General features: G+C 42.0%; 1 protein-coding gene across 1 annotated transcript in view; it reads right to left on the bottom strand.

Annotated features, from left to right (window-relative positions):
• Nucleotides 1-18,839, bottom strand: part of ZDHHC6 (zinc finger DHHC-type palmitoyltransferase 6) — a 28,374-nt gene extending 9,535 nt beyond the window's left edge. The window contains exons 1-5 of the mRNA XM_070752712.1: nt 18,702-18,839; nt 15,210-15,667; nt 12,624-12,715; nt 12,078-12,237; nt 7,501-7,662 (exon numbers count right to left, since the gene is read on the bottom strand). Coding sequence (XP_070608813.1) covers nt 7,501-7,662; nt 12,078-12,237; nt 12,624-12,715; nt 15,210-15,476 — 681 coding nt within the window. The 5' untranslated portion in view covers nt 15,477-15,667; nt 18,702-18,839. The remainder of the gene's footprint in view (nt 1-7,500; nt 7,663-12,077; nt 12,238-12,623; nt 12,716-15,209; nt 15,668-18,701) is intronic.
• Between the last annotated feature and the right edge of the window lies 1 nt (nt 18,840).

Genomic DNA, 18,840 nt, shown 5'->3' with positions numbered 1-18,840 from the left:
ACAGGGAAGGTTCCTTTGGCCGCCCAACAGCTGATCTGCTCCGCAGCGCGGAAGCAGCGAGGAGCCGAAGATGGAGTTTCCCCGTTGCCCAGGCAAAGGGGAAACCCCATCTTCGGCTCCTCACTGCTGCCGCGCTGCGGAGCAGATCAGCTGTTGGGCGGCCAAAGGAACCTTCCCTGGGTCTTCCTGCTGCCCAGGCAAAGGGGAAACCCCAAGAGAGCCAAAAGAGCACCGGGCCGGTTGGTTCCCAACCAAAAGAGTTTACCCCGATTGTCCTCGGTGGGGGAAAACAGCGCGTCGCCAGGCTCCCCATCTTCAAGAGAGGCGCGACGGCTAGCCAGGATCCACGCAGGGGAGAAAAGGCGCGCGCTCCCAGCCGCTGCGCCCCGCTTGGAGAGCAGCGGTGAGCAGAGCACAGAAGACGACGAGGCTTTCGAGGGCTCCAAGGCGGGTGGCGGCGCGTCCTTCGAGCACGCCGGCGGCGACCCCAAGCTGAAGGCGGCCACCACACACACACCCCCCGCCGGGTTCCCCGCTTGCTACCTCTTCGCCTTCTCCCGCCTCCGAGGCCGACCAGCCCAAGCCGCAACAGACACACACACACATACACGCACTCCCTCTCTCGCGCTCACACAGACGCACTCAGACAGAAAAGAAAAAAAAATCCCCAAAAGAGAGGGACAAGAGGCAGGCACAAAGCGGGGGCACAAGGGGAGCTGCCCGGCAGAGGTTGCTTTTTTTCTTCTCGTGGGCAAGTGGAGGGGGGGGAGAGAAGGAAAGAGAGAGAAGGAAAGAAAGAGATGAGAGAGGGAGGAAGAGAGTGTGAGAGAGGAAGAAAGAGAGAGAGAAATGATAGAAAAAAGGGGAGAAAAAAAGAGAAATGAGAAAATGATTGAAGCAGAGAATGACAGGAAAGAAAGAGAAAGAGACAGAGAAGTGACTCTTGGTGATGACGTATGACATCATCGGGTGGGAAAAACCGTGGTATAGCAAAAAAAACCGTGGAGTATTTTTTAATTAATATTTTTTGAAAAACCGTGTTGTAGCATTTCGCACTAATTGAGACCGTGCTAATCGAGGGATCACTGTATATACAACAAAATATTAAGTAATCAGTACAAGACTGAAACTGAGTACAAGAAATACTCTGATACAATTTGGTAGAGGGTTTTTCTTCTTTAATGTTAAGTCTGGATGAAAAGTCAAATAATCTTATGCTTGTAATATTGATAACCTTCATTGTAACTAATATTGATAGAATACTTCTTTCTCTTTCCTATATTTGCAACCTAAATCATTTTAAACAACAGAATGTCAATAAACTTCAATTGCTACTGTATACATAACATTGTACCAAAGCAATGTATTGATTTACAAAAGCATAAAAAGGGACAAAAGGAACTATTCTGTCATTTTACTACCTTATTCCCTTGCCTTAACACTGTTCTTCGTCTGCTAATATTTCCATTTGAAAAATTAGGGATAAATATATTTAAAAAATGGAAAATGTAAATCCAGTTCTACCATGAATATATGGATGAAATCTACATAGCTTCCATTCCTGCTTTATATACAATGGAGTAAATACCCCAGCTGCCAATCAAGCATTATCCACACATGTCCATGAGAGCGGGTTTTTTAATAGCAGAAGTAGGCATGAACAGTCATACTAAAGCCTTATGCAGCATGCCAAAACTAGTCCTCGGAAAGGAGCGGCATACAAATCTAATAAATTATTATTATTATTATTATTATTATTATTATTATTATTATTATTATTATTATTATTATTATTATGTCAATACAACACAGCAAACGAGATCACTATGCTGGATTTCATATTTCATCACCAGTCGGGCGCTTCCCAAGCACCTAGGACTGCGTGATGTAGCGGCGAATTATGTTTGCCGATCCCAGTAAAGCGGCCTTTTGCAATTGACAGATGGAGACCCTGTCAATTCCGATGGTTTTCAAATGTCCGCTGAGATCCTTTGGCACTGCACCCAGCATGCCAAGTACCACTGGGGCCACTTTCACTGGCTTATGCCAGAGTCTTTGCAGCTCGATTTTTAGATCTTCATATTTCACTAATTTCTCTAGCTGCTTCTCCTCAATTCTGCTGTCTTCTGGGATTGCGATGTCGATGATCCCTACTTTCTTTTTCTCAACAATCAGGATGTCTTGTGTGTTATGCTTCAGAATTTGGTCAGTCTGAAGTTGGAAGTCCCACAGAAGTGTTGCTTGCTCATTTTCGACCACTTTTTCGGGCTTATGATCCCACCAGTTCTTTGCCACTGGTAAATGGTAGTTCTGGCACAAGTTCCAGTGGATCATCTGTGCCACAGCATCATCTCTATGCTTGTAGTCAGTCTGTGCGATCTTTTTGCAGCAGCTGAGTATGTGATCGATTGTTTCATTTGTTTCTTTACAGAGTCTGCACTTTGGATCGTCTGTTGATTTGTCAATTCTGGCTTTGACAACATTTGTTCTAATGGCCTGTTCTTGTGCCGCTAGTATTAGTCCTTCTGTCTCCTTTTTGAGTGTTCCACTTGTAAGCCATGACCAGGCCTTTTCTTTATCAACTTTGCCTTCAATCTTCTCCAAGAACTGGCCATGCAATGCTTTGTTCCGCCAACTGTCCATACAACATTAAGTTACAGTTTTTCTGTACTGGTCCTTAGTTTACTTCACCTTGAGAAGCTTCCTATTATTGACCTCCATTAACACTGACTCTTTGCTGTCTTTCACATAGTCAGCTAATGCATGCTTCTCTTCTTTCACTGTCTGCTTCACTTGCAAAAGTCCTCTGCCGCCTATTTTCCTTGGTAAATACAGCCTGTCAACGTCACAGCGGGGGTGTAGCGCATGATGGATCGTCATTAATTTTCTGGTTTTCCTGTCCAAGTTTTCCAGCTCTGCTTGAGTCCAGTTCACTATGCCACCTGTATATCTAATAACAGGTATGGCCCAAGTATTTATAGCCTTGATAGTGTTGCCACCATTCAGTTTGCTCTTCAAAATTTTTCTGATCCTCTCGATATACTCTTTGCTGAGAGTTGTTGTTGTTGTTCTTGTTGTTGTTATTATTATTATTATTACAATAATATAATAATATAATATTATATAATAATAATAATAAAAATGAGTGGGTGGAACCAAAGGGAAATGGGTGAGGATAAATGTAAAAAGAAAGGAAATAACAACAACAAGAAGAAGAGTTGAAAAGGACCTTGTAGGTCTTCTAGTCCAATCCCCTGCTTGGGCAGGAGACCCTACCCTACTTCCGACAAATGGTTATCCAACATCTTCTTTAAAACTTCCAGTGTTGGAGCATTCACAACTTCTGGATGCAAGCTGTTCCACTGATCAATTGCTCTAACTGTCATGAATTTTCCCTTTATTTCTAACTTGCTTCCCTCCTTGATTAGTTTCTACCCAATGCTTCTTTTCCTACTCTCAGGTGCTTTAGAGAATAGCCTGACTCCCTCTTCTTTGTGGCAACCCCTGAGATATTGGAACACTGCTATCATATCTCCCCTGGTCCTTCTTTTCATTAAACTAGATATGAATTCATTAAACTAGACTATGAGTATGAATATTAAAGAAATAGGGGGCAGTTACACATTGTAAGAAATACAGAATGGCAGGAACGTCTTAGCTGATAGGACAACATACTTATACATTAACACATCTACATTAGAGCCATGTGAAATAGTTTGATTAAATTATCCCTTCAAATTAAAACTGAAATCATTGAATTGACTCCTAGCATAGCTCAAATAAGGAACATTTGTAATTTTGTACATATGCACTACATTTTAGTAACTCAACAAACAAACAAACAAACAAACAAAAGAATCCTGGTACAAATTTGTTTTGACTTCTTTGAACTGAATCACAAATTCTAATAGGATTCTAGTTGATATCTACATGTTAACCTCTCCTTTTTGATTTGATTTGATTTATTGGATTTATATGGAAGCTTATGAAAAGGGAGCTGTAAATAAAATAGATGTAGTTGTTGATGATAAGGGTCAAACTAATAAGGAAAATAATGTTCTTCGGGTAATGTGCACGAATGCTCGAAGCTTGAGCAACAAGCTCTGTGAGTTAATGGCCATAATATCTAGAGATAATTTGGATCTGGTTGCCATAACTGAGACATGGTTTAAGGATTCTAATGAATGGGAAATATCCATACCAGGATATACACTGTATAGGAAGGATAGAATAGAGAGAAGGGGAGGTGGAGTAGCCATTTATGTTAAAGAAAGTCTAAAAACAATACTAATTCAGAATACATGTAAAGATCTGGAGACCCTCTGGATTTGCATGCAAAATAAAGACGGTTCTGTCATTAGAATTGGGGTGATATATAGGCCTCCAGGGCAATCTGAGGAACATGACAACAAGATGGTGGATGAAATTACCCAAATGACAGTAAAGGGAGATATTGTGGTTATGGGTGATTTCAACATGCCTGATGTTGACTGGAATATCCCCATTGCCCTTACATGCAAAAGTAAGAATATAGTAGAGGCCTTTACAGGAGCAGCTCTGGCACAGTTAGTTAAGACACCAACTAGAGGGGAAAATATTCTATATTTAGTTTTTACAAATGGGAATTGGGTTTCAGAGGTCAAGGTGGGAGAAAATTTAGGTTGCAGTGACCATCTATATTTGTGGTTTGATGTAAAAACTGATTGTGAGCAATCCTACACTGCAACCAAAGTATTAGATTTCAGAAAAACAAATTTTAATGCAATGGGGGAATATTTAAATAATGAATTAAAGGGGAGGGATAAAATGGCAGGAGCGAGCACCCAGTGGACTGTATTAAAAAAGGCCATCTTAAAAGCCACAAGACTTTATGTAAAGCAAATAACTAAAGGTAAAAGGAAGAAGAAACCGCTATGGTTTAGCAATGATGTAAGGGCTATAGTAAATGAAAAAAAGGCTGCCTATAGGAGGTATAAAGAGTCTGGAAGTATAGCTGATAGAGAGGTGTATAAAATGAGACAGAAGGAGGCGAAACAGATAATATATGCTGCTAAAGTCTCAAAAGAGGAAGAAATTGCAAAATCTGTAAAGAAGGGGGATAAAACCTTCTTCAGATATATTAGTGATAGGAAGAAGAAAAACTGCAGCATCACAAAGCTTAGTACTGGGAATAATACATGCATTGATGGGAATAAGGAGATCGCTGACCATTTCAATAGCTACTTCTGTTCAGTTTTCTCAAAAAACACCTTACAAAATAATACTATAGGGGGATATAGCATTGCTTCCAGCTGTACGGATTCAGCTCCAATGATCTTAGAAGCCGATGTCTTAGAAGAACTTGAACAATTAAAGATAAATAAGGCAATGGGTCCAGATGGCATCCACCCCAGAGTTCTTAAAGAACTCAGATCTGTCATTGCTACCCCCCTGACTGATTTGTTTAACCAATCTCTGTTAACAGGAGATGTTCCTGAGGATTGGAGAATGGCCAGTGTTGTGCCTATCCACAAGAAGGGCAGTAGAGAAGAAGCTGGTAACTACAGGCCAGTTAGCTTGACATCAGTTGTAGTTAAAATGATGGAGACTCTACTCAAAAAGAGGATAAATCAGCACCTAAAAAACAATAACTTATTGGACCCAAATCAGCATGGCTTTACTGAAGGCAAATCATGTCAGACTAATCTCATTGATTTCTTTGACTATGTCACAAAGGTGTTGGATCAAGGTGGTGCCGTGGATATTGCCTATCTGGACTTCAGCAAAGCCTTTGATACGGTTCCACATAAAGAGCTGATGGATAAATTAGTGAAGATTGGACTTAATCCCTGGATAGTTCAGTGGATTTCAAGCTGGCTGAAGCAAAGACATCAGAGAGTTATTGTTAATGGCGAGTATTCTGAGCAGAGACAGGTTACAAGCGGTGTGCCACAAGGGTCTGTTCTGGGTCCTATTCTTTTTAATATGTTTGTGAGTGACATAGGGGAAGGTTTGGTAGGGAAGGTTTGCCTATTTGCCGATGACTCTAAAGTGTGCAATAGGGTTGATATTCCTGGAGGGGTCTGTAATATGATAAATGATTTAGCTTTACTAGATAAATGGTCAAAGCAATGGAAACTGCAGTTTAATGTTTCCAAATGTAAAATAATGCACTTGGGGAAAAGGAATCCTCAATCTGAGTATTGCATTGGCAGTTCTGTGTTAGCAAAAACTTCAGAAGAGAAGGATTTAGGGGTAGTGATTTCTGACAGTCTCAAAATGGGTGAGCAGTGTGGTCGGGCAGTAGGAAAAGCAAGTAGAATGCTTGGCTGCATAGCTAGAGGTATAACAAGCAGGAAGAGGGAGATTGTGATCCCCTTATACAGAGCGCTGGTGAGACCACATTTGGAGTACTGTGTTCAGTTCTGGAGACCTCACCTACAAAAAGATATTGACAAAATTGAACGGGTCCAAAGACGGGCTACAAGAATGGTGGAAGGTCTTAAGTATGAAACGTATCAGGCAAGACTAAATGAACTCAATCTGTATAGTCTGGAAGACAGAAGGAAAAGGGGGGACATGATCGAAACATTTAAATATGTTAAAGGGTTAAATAGGGTTCAGGAGGGAAGTGTTTTTAATAGGAAAGTGAACACAAGAACAAGGGGACACAATCTGAAGTTAGTTGGGGGAAAGATCAAAGGCAACATGAGAAAATATTATTTTACTGAAAGAGTAGTAGATCCTTGGAACAAACTTCCAGCAGACGTGGTTGGTAAATCCACAGTAACCGAATTTAAACATGCCTGGGATAAACATATATCCATTGTAAGATAAAATACAGGAAATAGTATTAGGGCAGACTAGATGGACCATGAGGTCTTTTTCTGCCGTCAGTCTTCTATGTTTCTATGTTTCTATATGCTGCCCCTCTCCGCAAACTCGGGAAGGCTCACAACAAGGTAAAAACAATACATAATAACAAATCCAATACCCACCAATCCAATTACAATTTAAGCTAAAAAAAATTCATAAAAAACAACCCCAGAATATTAAAAAACAAGCACACAATATTAAGAATATTAAAAAACAAGCACACAATCCATTTTTCTTTCTTTCTCTCACACCCACAAATACATATATGCATGAAGTCTTTGTTATTGATGTACATTTGAAACAGGAAAAAAAGCTGTTCAAGAGATAAAAAGTTATGAAATTTAACTCTTCTTTACAGATACCCTCCCATTTATGTTAAGAAAGCATGTCTTTCATCTGTTGCTCAACTGATCATCTGTAGAAAGACTCTATCTCTACTACTATAGGCATCCCTAATCATAATGCTGTGTTCATGATTATGAAATACACGGCAGATAGACTGGAAATTCAAATAGCTGACTGGATAGTTAAAACAACAGTCCAGAACGAAGAGAAAATAAGATACTATAAGCCACTGAGAACTGTCTCCACCCTTTGAGCACTGGAATATCTTGTCAGAACATCTCACCTCTGTATCTGACTCACCTGGATAACAAACAACATTCCAACCGCTAGTGTAGTACCTAATGCCAGTCCCAGGGCAAATAAAGAGGCAGCAAATGCAGACAGCTCAAAAGGAATTATTGGGCGGGGATCCCTCCTGGCTGCACTCATATCAATTTTCACAGAACTCCAGCCAAAGGAGACCTATTAAAAAGAAACAAAAGATAAGAAAATTAGTAAGCAGCCATCCTCAGCAAGAACTCTCTAGTCTTAACTGTTCATCAACAGAAGTTCAATCGATAACCAGAGTTATTTCCATAATTTATGCCTAAGCCAAAAGTTATATCTTAACTGAAAGATATACAGTATCTGATTTATTGGAAATATGATTATCGTATTTTTCAGAATATAAGATGCACCGGAGTATAAGATGCACCTTAATTTTGGGGAAAAACCAAGAAAAAATTCCCTCTGCCTCCCAGCAATTTGTCAAACAGCAAACAGTACATATGATGTACTGTACACTGTTTGCTCTGTATTCTATGCATGTGTGCCTGGCCCACAGAAATAGCAAATAGTTTTCTTAAATGTAGCCACACTAACTCATCCTAATAAGTTAAATAGATCTACTCCAAATATGACTAAGTCAAGGTTTAACTCAGCTGCCTTAACTTAAAACTAAACAGGATGCTGATACATTTCAGATTATACTTTTACAGATCTCTAAAACTGATGTGGCCTTTTGGAAATACAGTGGAACCTTGGTTAACAAACGCCTTGGATAGTGGACATTTCAGATAACAACCAAACATTGTGTTAAAACTTTGCACCAGATGCCGAAAAAAAATTCAGATACCGAACAGAAATTTTTGGTTGTTATTCGAAATGTTACATTCATTGTCCCTCACTCCCGCCCCCCTCTCCTTACCTCTTTACCCCTTCCCCCCCTTTGTCCTTCACTCCTCTCCTCATTACCTCTTTCCCTCTTGCCTCTCTGCCTTCGTCTCCTCGCCAGAGGAGCAGCAAAGCATTACTTTGGCTATGACGAGGCAGGCACTGAGTTTGCTGGTCCCGGCGGCGGCTTCTCTTTAAGGACAAAGGCAGTGGCGGTGGTGGCTGCGGCGGTGGCGGCTTCTTTTCAAAGACAGTGGTGGTGGCAGGGGCCTGGGCATGGATGTGATGTTCCCGGCGCTGCTGCTCCTCGAAGGGAACCGCCAGTGCTGCCTCATCAGTTGCCGCCGCCGCCGCTGGGACCAGTTGGCAATTGCTGAGGTGGCTCCAGCGGTTTCCTTCGAGGAGAAGCAGCGCCAGGAACATCATGTCTATGTCCAGGACCCCGCCGCCACTGTCCTTGAAAAGAAGCCGCCGGAGCTGCCTTTGTCTTCAAGAGAAGTTGCCTCCGGGACCAGCAAACTAAGTGCCTGCCTGCCGAGGAGACGAAGGCAGGGAGACAAGAGGTAAAGAAGTAAGGAGAGGGGGGAATGAGAGACTATGGGTGTGTGTGTGGGGGGTAGAGATAAAAATCCTTTATCACGGGTGGTCCTGCAACGGAACACCTGCGATAAACGAGGGATTTTCCCCATAAGAAATAAAGGCTGGGAACCAATTAAATCCATTTCCTTTATTTCTTATGAGGAAAATTGTTTCAGATACCAAACGTTTTGGCTAAAGACCAACATTCCAGAACGGATTGTGGTCATTACTCGAGGTTCCACTGTATAGTTATTCTCTGCTATTTAAAAGGAAATACAATACCAAGCATTTATTTTTGTTGTCTAGAACAGTGTTTCCCAACCTTTTTTGAGCCGCGGCACATTATTCATGTTTTCAAAATTCTGGGGAACACTGAAGGGGGGGGGGGGCGGGGGGGCTAAAGAAAAGTTTGGACAAAAAAAATATCTCTTCCTCCATTTCACTCTATTTCTCCCTCCCTCTTTCTCTCTCTTCCTTCCTTCCCTTTTTTCTCTCGATCCCTCTTTCTTTCTTCCTCTCTTTTTTGCTCTCTTTCTCTCTCCCTCCTTCCCTCCCTCTATGTCTTTCCCTCTCCCTCCTTCCCCCCTTTCTTTCTCTCTCTCTCTTGCTTTCTTTCTCTCATTCTCTCTCCCCTCCTTTTTCTCTCTCTCTCTTTCTCTCTCGTTCACCACGCCAGCAACAGAGAGAAAAAGAAAGAGCGAGAGAGAGCCGGAGAGAGAGTGGAGTGTGCAGCAGCCATCAGCCTCCTCGCCCTCCCAGACGTCCCCAGCGCCCGGCCTCGCGCCACCTCCCGTTAGCCCGGCCGAAAGCCACACAGTCCCGGACTCCCGGATCGCTCACTTCTCCGGCCAGCGCGGCGCTTTCCTGGGCAGATGGCTTTGCTGACCGGAGAAGCGAGCGATCCGGGAGTCCGGGACTGTGTGGCTTTGCGCCATGAAGAGAAAACGGCAGCAGGGAAAAGTCGACCGTTTTCTCTTCATGGCGCAAAGCCACACAGTCCCGGACTCCCGGATTGCTCGCCCCAAGGCAGGAGGCGGCGGCGGAGGAGAGTGGGCGGATCGGGCGGGCAATGGGGCAGGGCGGAGAAGCCAGGGGCGCGTTTGGCCGGAGGCACCGTGGGGAGGCAGGGGCAGGGAGGTGCGGCAGTAGGTGCCTCCGGCCAAACGCGCCCCTGGCTTCTCCGCCCTGCCCCATTGCCCGCCCGATCCGCCCACTCTCCTCCGCCGCCTCTCGCCGCGGCACACCTGATGGTGTCTCGCGGCACACTAGTGTGCCGCGGCACACCGGTTGGGAAACGCTGGTCTAGAACAATAATAAAGCAATATTTTAAAAAATAAGTCTAATAATTCGAACATTTACAGAAATTTATAGTTATTGACTTAATCTGCTAACTTAATCTTTAGCAGACAATAAAAATCTGCAGTCTCTCTCCCAGCAATTTGCCTCCTTGCAGCAAGATTCACTTTTAGTTTTGCAGATGGCCTCAAATCAGCTGAGGGTTGGGAAGCTGATAATGAATTGCTTGGCTTAACAGGCTCTGTGCTGTTTGTTGCACAGAGGTAAATTGCTGGAAGAGGCCAAAGACTGGGGGTGGCTGGATGAGGTTATCTTCGGTATATAAGTTCACCCTCATTTGGTAGGTAAAAAGGTGCATCTTATACTCTGAAAAATATGGTAGTTAGATATGGGTAAATGACAGACAACTGAATGTACCACGCTTATAGGTAACTTTGAATTTAAAGCTAAGCCTTCTGAAAGAAATCAGTGAATTCAACCCTAATTCTTTCTTTAGTTTATTTTTCAATATTCCTAATTTCATAGGATGCTTTAAAATAGAATAACCAGCTTATTGAATAACAATGTCCACAATCTATTATCAGTGACAGAAAGGAAAATGCAAAATGTAGCACAGAGTGCAATTTCTGAAGAAACATACTTTTCCTACTTTTAAGGGAATAGACTCCTTTTTGATTAATTAATAATTTAATTTAATTTTTATGCCACCAATCTTCCCTATAAAGTGACTCTGGACTTTGATTTAGGTTTGTGAAATATATTATATTATATTATGTTATATACAGTAATTATGTTACAATATATATAGCAGGGTGATTCGACATAAAAATATGTAATCCTACCCTGGTAGAGAGCTGAAGGGATTGCATACTGTAGCCTAGAGGTTAATTCTCTGCCTTACAAGGCAAAGATTGCAGGTTCAAGTCCCAGGGAGGGTATGGCTAGCTGATGAGGCCAAAATAAGGCTGAAATAGATCTATCCTAGTCTCCCTTAATTTTCAAATTCAGCCAAAACATGTGACATATGTACATACATACATTCATACATGTATATAATGTTTTTGTAGATTTTCATGGGTATAGGTATGTAGGTTAATGAGAGCTGGTTTCCAGATGTCTGGTAGGCGGGAGATATCATCATGCTTGTTCACATTGTGGGGGCGTTTTTCTATTTTAATGGCTTCCATGATTATTCTTTTGTTGTAGGGTTCAGTTTTGGAAATTATTTTAGTTCTGTCAAAATCAATTTCATGTCCTGTAGTGTTGAAGTGTTGGAAAAGGGAGGAAGTTTTTTCTTCTTTTCTTAATGCGTTATGCTCTGCAACAAGTGCATTTACTCTCCTATTAGTTTGTCCAATATATATGGCTGGGCAGCTTTTACATGGTTGTTCATAAACTCCTTGGTTTTCCAGCTGAACATCACCAGAAATCTCTGAAACTTATATGGGAAGAAACCCTTTTGCTGAATTTTTAAAATTAAGGGAGAGTAGGGTAGCACTATTTTGGCCTTGTTCTGGCCTCATCAGCTACCCATACCCTTACTGGGTTTTGATCCTGCAGCTACTGCCTTGTAAGGCAGAGAATTAACCTCTAGGCCACAGGATCTGATTCCAGATATATACATATCTGGAGGAATAACTATTTCTGGGTCAGATGAAGAAAGAATAAAGGATATAGAGCAAAAGCTACAACCTTCAAGAGTTCCAGACTGTCAGTAAAAAGACACTTAAAAATGTAATTTTAACTACAGCAAGTATAAGATAACATAGAATTATGGAAACTGTTCTCCCAAAAGCGAATTCATACAATTCTGTGTATGTTTTAAAGAGGCAAAACCAGTATTTCCTTACCCTGTTATAAAGCTGAGTATACATGGTCATGACAAAAATAAAAGCAGCATGGATACAGCCCAGAGGGGCTAGCAGAAGAAAGAGTGTAAATGAAGCATGATTCTGAAATCCACAGCAGTTATTAATCCATGGACAATGGTGGTCCATCTTCATCACACACCTAAGAAACAAATCCAAGTTTAATCCAAGTACAGCGACCAGCAGCCATCCCTATTCTCATTCATCACATATTACCTGATGTCTAAAGGAAGTCCTAATTTCAGACAATATTGATACAGCAAAAAAGCTGTAAGTGTAACATGAGGAACCTGACATATGTTTTGTTTCATTCATTCATTCATTCATTCATTCATTCACTCACTCACCTCACTCACTCACTCACTCACTCATTCAACTTGTAGGCTGCCCAACCCCTTGCAAACTCTTTTATTAGTTTTATTTTCACATTCCATAAAAAATGAAATGAAATAATTTAAGGGGGGTATTGTTACATGAGTAAATAGGTATTAGTTTTATCCAATGAACAGCATTTATCAGCAATATTACCTGTTACATTTTCGGCAGTGATGTGAACGTGGTGCTTTGTAAGATTGGCATATTTTACAGTATTGAAGATACATGGAGTCCTGAGAGTTTTCCTAAAAACAGAGCAATATATATAGATATATATACACACACACAAGCACTTATACACATGTATACAAATAGAAACTGACAAAAGAAACAAGTATCTTATAAAGTTCATCTACACATTAAAGCAGAATTTAGAGAAGTAAAACATGAACAAAAAATCAATGTAACTGTGTAAGAGTGGGGGAATTGATAAATTATAATCTCAGATATAGGGTGCGTACCAAAATAATGATAATGATAATGATATTAATAATAATAATAATAATAATAATAATAATAATAATTATTATTTATTAGATTTGTATGCCGTCCCTCTCCGAGGACTCAGAACAGCTCACAACAATAAAACATCATATACAAATCCAATGTTAAAACAGTCTTTAAAAACCCCTATTAAAACAGTCATACAGCCCAAACACACCATCCATAAAATCAAAGGCAGCTAAGGATATATTAATTCCTCCATGCCTGGCGACATAGATGAGTTTTCAAAAGTTTGCGAAAGGCAAGGTGGGTGGGGGCAGTCCTAATCTCTGCGGGGAGCTGATTCCAGAGGGCCGGGGCTGCTACAGAGAAGGCTCTTCCCCTGGGGCCCGCCAGACGGCATTGTTTCGTCGACGGGACCTGGAGAAGGCCAACTCTGTGGGACCTAATCGGTCGCTGGGATTCGTGTGGTAGCAGGCGGTCCCGGAGGTATTCGGGTCCGATGCCATGTAGGGCTTTATAGGTCATAACCAGCACTTTGAATTGTGACCAGAAACTGATCGGCAGCCAGCGCAGGCTGCGGAGTGATGACAAAACATGGGCATATCTGGGAATGCGCATGATAGCTCTCGCAGCCGCATTCTGCACGATCTGAACTTTCCGAATACTTTTCAAAGGTAGCCCCATGTAGAGAACGTTACAGTAGTGGAACCTCAAGGTGATGAGGGCTTGAGCGACTGTGAGCAATGACTCCCGGTCCAAATAGGGCCGCAACTGGTGCAATCTGGGCAAACGCCCTCCTCGCCACAGCTGAAAGGGGAATGTGAGCTGTGGATCGAGGAAGACGCCCAAGTTGCGGACCCTCTCCGAGGGGGTCAGTAATTCCCCCCCCCAGGGTGATGGATGGACAGATGGAATTGTCCTTGTGAGGCAAAACCCACAGCCACTCCGTCTTGTCAGGGTTGAGTTTGAGCCTGTTGACACCCATCCAGACGCCAACAGCCTCCAGGCACCGGCACATCACTTCCACTGCTTCACTGACTGGACATGGGATGGAGATGTATAGCTGGGTATCATCAGCGTACTGATGATACCTCACCCCATGCCCCTGGATGATCTTGCCCAGTGGTTTTCATGCAGATATTAAATAGCATGGGGGAGAGGACCGACCCCTGAGGCAACCCACAAGGGAAAGACCTAGAGGTCAACCTCTGACCCCCCACTAACACCGACTGTGACCATCCGGAGAGGTAAGAGGAGAACCACTGAAGGACAGTGCCTCCCACTCCCAACCCCTCCAGCCGGCGCACAATGATACCATGGTCAATGGTATTGAAAGCCGCTGAGAGGTCAAGAAGCAGCAGGACAGAGGACAAGCCCCTGTCCCGGGCCCACCAGAGATCATCCATCAGTGCGACCAAAGCAGTTTCCGTGCTGTAGCCGGGCCTGAATCCTGACTGTTGAGGACCTAGTAATTGGCTTCTTCCAAGGACCGCTGGAGTTGGAGCACCACCACCTTCTCAACAACCTTCCCCATAAAGGGAAGGTTGGAGACTGGACGATAGTTATTAAGCATGGCTGGGTCCAGGGAAGGTTTCTTGAGGAGGGGGCGCACAAGTGTCTCCTTGTAAGGAGCTGGGAAGGACCCCCTCCCCAAAGAAGCATTGACAATCTCCTGGACCCCGCTCCGCGTCACCTCTCGGCCGGGCCAAAATCAACCAAGAGGGACACGGATCCAGTAAGCAGGTGGCGGAACTCACAGCTCCAATGGCCTTGTCCACTTCATCAGGTGTCACCAAGTCAAACTCCACCCAGACAGATGGACAAGAATGGGCTCCCGTCACCTCAACTGACTCATTGTCAGCCAACACTGCTATCCAATTGGAGTTGAGGTCCGCCCGGATCCAAGTGACTTTATCAGTGAAAAATGACTTAAACTCCTCGGCACTACCCTCTGACCTTCCTGCGAATCAGCTGTTGGTAGAATTGATGCTAGACTTATGGTTGGGGGTCACTACAACATGAGAAACTGGATTAAGGGATCATGACATTAAAAAGGTTGAGAACCACTGATCTAATAGGATGTGTCATGGCAATTATATATTCAGCAAGTATCTACAAAAGTCCATAGATTAATTTCCCACTGGCTCTCATTTTGCTTTCATTCTGCAGATGCAAATTTTAGATTTCCTAAGTCATTGCCTAATATAAAATCAGGATGCTTCAGAATGAAATATTATTTTAAGGGGTGGGGGTGGGGGGGGGGCTGGATATAGCATATTTTTATTTGCTTACTGGTTTCCATCCAATAGGTACATATCCAGGGCCAACAAACATGGCATTGAAGTAGTTATAAAGGATCATAACAGTCCAGTTGATGAGCATGATGAAATTAATACTTCCTCCTGTTGTATCCAAAGGCCAGTACCACAGAACTGCATCAATGATAGCCATGGCAGAACATATTGCTATTACACTAAGTGCTATGATTGGTCCCCAGTGACATAGTCTTTTTAGTTCATAGAGATTTTCAAATCTAATGATTGAACAAAACATTCCCATGCTGCATTGAAGATGATTCTTATTTCATTCAATTTCTTTCAGGAACACATTTCCACTTATCATATATTTTCATGACTACTTGAATGGTAAGATGTCCAAACACTAATTTTGAAGTAGCTGGATTTAAGCCATTCTTCACATTTGAAAGAGTCATCAACTACAGGAACTCTTCATGAGTTTTCTTTTAAAACCTGAAAGGGGGGAAAATGAAGAAAATTTCTAACTACAGCAACTACAAAATAAACATTTTTAGAAACATAGAAACATAGAAGACTGACGGCAGAAAAAGACCCTCATGGTCCATCTAGTCTGCCCTTATACTATTTCCTGTATTTTATCTTACAATGGATATACTGTATGTTTATCCCAGGCATGTTTAAATTCAGTTACTGTGGATTTACCAACCACGCCTGCTGGAGGTTTGTTCCAAGGATCTACTACTCTTTCAGTGAAATAATATTTTCTCACGTTGCTTTTGATCTTTCCCCCAACTAACTTCAGATTGTGTCCCCTTGTTCTTGTGTTCACTTTCCTATTAAAAACACTTCCCTCCTGAACCTTATTTAACCCTTTAACATATTTAAATGTTTCGATCACGTCCCCCCCTTTTCCTTCTGTCCTCCAGACTATACAGATTGAGTTCATTAAGTCTTTCCTGATACGTTTTATGCTTAAGACCTTCCACCATTCTTGTAGCCCGTCTTTGGACCCGTTCAATTTTGTCAATATCTTTTTGTAGGTGAGGTCTCCAGAACTGAACACAGTATTCCAAATGTGGTCTCACCAGCGCTCTATATAAGGGGATCACAATCTCCCTCTTCCTGCTTGTTATACCTCTAGCTATGCAGCCAAGCATCCTACTTGCTTTTCCTACTGCCCGACCACACTGCTCACCCATTTTGAGGCTGTCAGAAATCCCTACCCCTAAATCCTTCTCTTCTGAAGTTTTTGCTAACACAGAACTGCCAATGCAATACTCAGATTGAGGATTCCTTTTCCCCAAGTGCATTATTTTACATTTGGAAACATTAAACTGCAAGTTTCCATTGCTTTGACCATTTATCTAGTAAAGCTAAATCATTTACCATATTACAGACCCCTCCAGGAATATCAACCCTATTGCACACTTTAGAGTCATCGGCAAATAGGCAAATCTTCCCTACCAAACCTTTCCCTATGTCACTCACAAACATATTAAAAAGAATAGGACCCAGAACAGACCCTTGTGGCACACCGCTTGTAACCTGTCTCTGCTCAGAATACTCGCCATTAACAATAACCCTCTCTGATGTCTATGCTTCAGCCAGCTTGAAATCCACTGAACTATCCAGGGATTAAGTCCAATCTTCACTAATTTATCTATCAGCTCTTTATGTGGAACCGTATCAAAGGCTTTGCTGAAGTTTTATTAGAAACAAATTGATTTGAAGCAACAGACCATGGTTCACTGGCAGAAAACTGGGCTATAGAGCTACCCACTTCCTGTGCATTCTTCTCTTCTCTGTCATAGCCATGTGTTTGGCTCTGATCCTCATTTTGTGTGTGTATGTGTGTGCGTGTGCACATTTTAAAAAAAATCAGGGTTAGGATTATATCTGGATATATCTGGATATCTGAATTGGAAAACTGATTCCAAGTTTGTTACACATTAGAATAACTGGTAAATATTAACAAGATTATACCATTTCTGACCAATGTGGACTGTCTAGTTAATTATTTAGTTTTAATGAAGGCAAATGATGCAAACATGGTTTATGAAGCAAATCTTGAAGAAATAACTTTAAACGTCACTTTTCAAATACTTTTCAATGAAGCATCAGCTCCTCATTCTAGGAAACAGTCCAATAATTAATTTCAAATGCAAGTAAGAATTTAGGTATGTTTTTTCTTAACATATATGTCACACAACAGGAAAAAACTTCAAAAATTGTTTGTGGCACTTCAGTGAAGTTAGCTCTTCAGGTGAGAAACTGCCTGGGCTAACAGAAGTTGCTCTTTTGTCTATTTAGGCAAATTCTTTTTTTCCTGGCAAAATGCAATAAAGTAATCAAGTATCTATTAAGCATCTGAAAATATGGACAGCTTTCCACTACAAAAATGTTTTGATTTTTCACAAAGGCAAGAACAATCTGGTTGTCCTCTATTAACTAATAATGAAAAAAGTACAAAGTATGTATTTTAGCCTCTTTCACCTACAGATTGATTAATTTGATGATATTCCAAGTAAATTCGAGAACAATAGGATGCCTTATAGGCTCTGTGCCAAAGTACTGCTGAGAGATATAACTATTCGCTATAACTCCCTAAGAATAAAAGCAGTCTTCAATTTACAACAGTTCATTTAGTGACAATCTGAAGCTACAACGATGTTGCAAAAAGTGACTTACGACCATTTTTTTACATTAACAACTATTGCAGCCTCCTCGTGGTCACATGATCAAACTTCAGATGCTTGGCAATTGATTCATATTTGTGATGGTTGCATTGTCCGAGGGTTATGTGTTCCTCTTTTGCAGCCTTTTGACAAGCAAAGTCCATAGGGATGCCAGATTCACTTAAGTCTTCTTAACTTAACAACTGCAGTGATTCACTGTACAACTGTGGCAGTAAAGGTCGTAAAATGGGGCAAAACTCACTTAACAAATGTCTCACTTAGCAACAGGAATTTTGGGTTCAATTGGAGTAGTACGCTGAAGGCTATCTGTATTTAAGCCACAAGTAGTATCACAAGAAGTATCTGCCCATACTTCATCACTGCTCTACGAGCACTCTTATCAATGCTCTAAGACCACACACAAAAATTGCAACACACCCTCCTAACTTTTCCATATGAACTTAATTTATGCAACAGCGGTCATATAAGCAATTAACTGAAACAACAAAGATCCCAGGGAGTGAAATCCTTCCCCGCCTATTAGTTCCGGGGGGAAAAAAGCGTCTTGCTTTGAGCATAGCAATATACAAAATGATAGCACGGAGTTTGTTTCCCCTTCTTTACGTACAACGAAGTCCAAGGAGGATGCAACAGGCAAGTAGTTCAACAGGTGAAACGCGTGCTAGTTCTGCTCCTCTGCCTATTTCTTGCAATTTCAAGGATAGGGAAGCCAGAAACGAAAATCCTCTTTCCCCTCTTCCTCCTCCTTCTACGCTTAGATTACCAGAAGGGAGAAAAGGCTTTGCAATCCCTTTGCTTTCGAACCAAAAAGCAAGGAGATCGCGGCTTACCAGCGACAAAGCCCAGCCTGCTTGGTCCCGGGTATCCCCCCCGCTGCCTTTTCCTCAAGAAAGAGCCAGTCAGGGAGTCTCCGCCGTCCGCCTTTATTTGCCGCGCTCTTTCAGCGGCTCCGTGCTCTTCTCCCCCCCG

The sequence above is a fragment of the Erythrolamprus reginae genome, chromosome 5 (genome assembly GCF_031021105.1).
Source record: "Erythrolamprus reginae isolate rEryReg1 chromosome 5, rEryReg1.hap1, whole genome shotgun sequence".
NCBI classification, from domain to species: Eukaryota; Metazoa; Chordata; class Lepidosauria; order Squamata; family Dipsadidae; genus Erythrolamprus; species Erythrolamprus reginae.
Note: the sequence above shows the minus strand (reverse complement) of the source record. Positions and strands in the feature narration are given on the sequence as shown.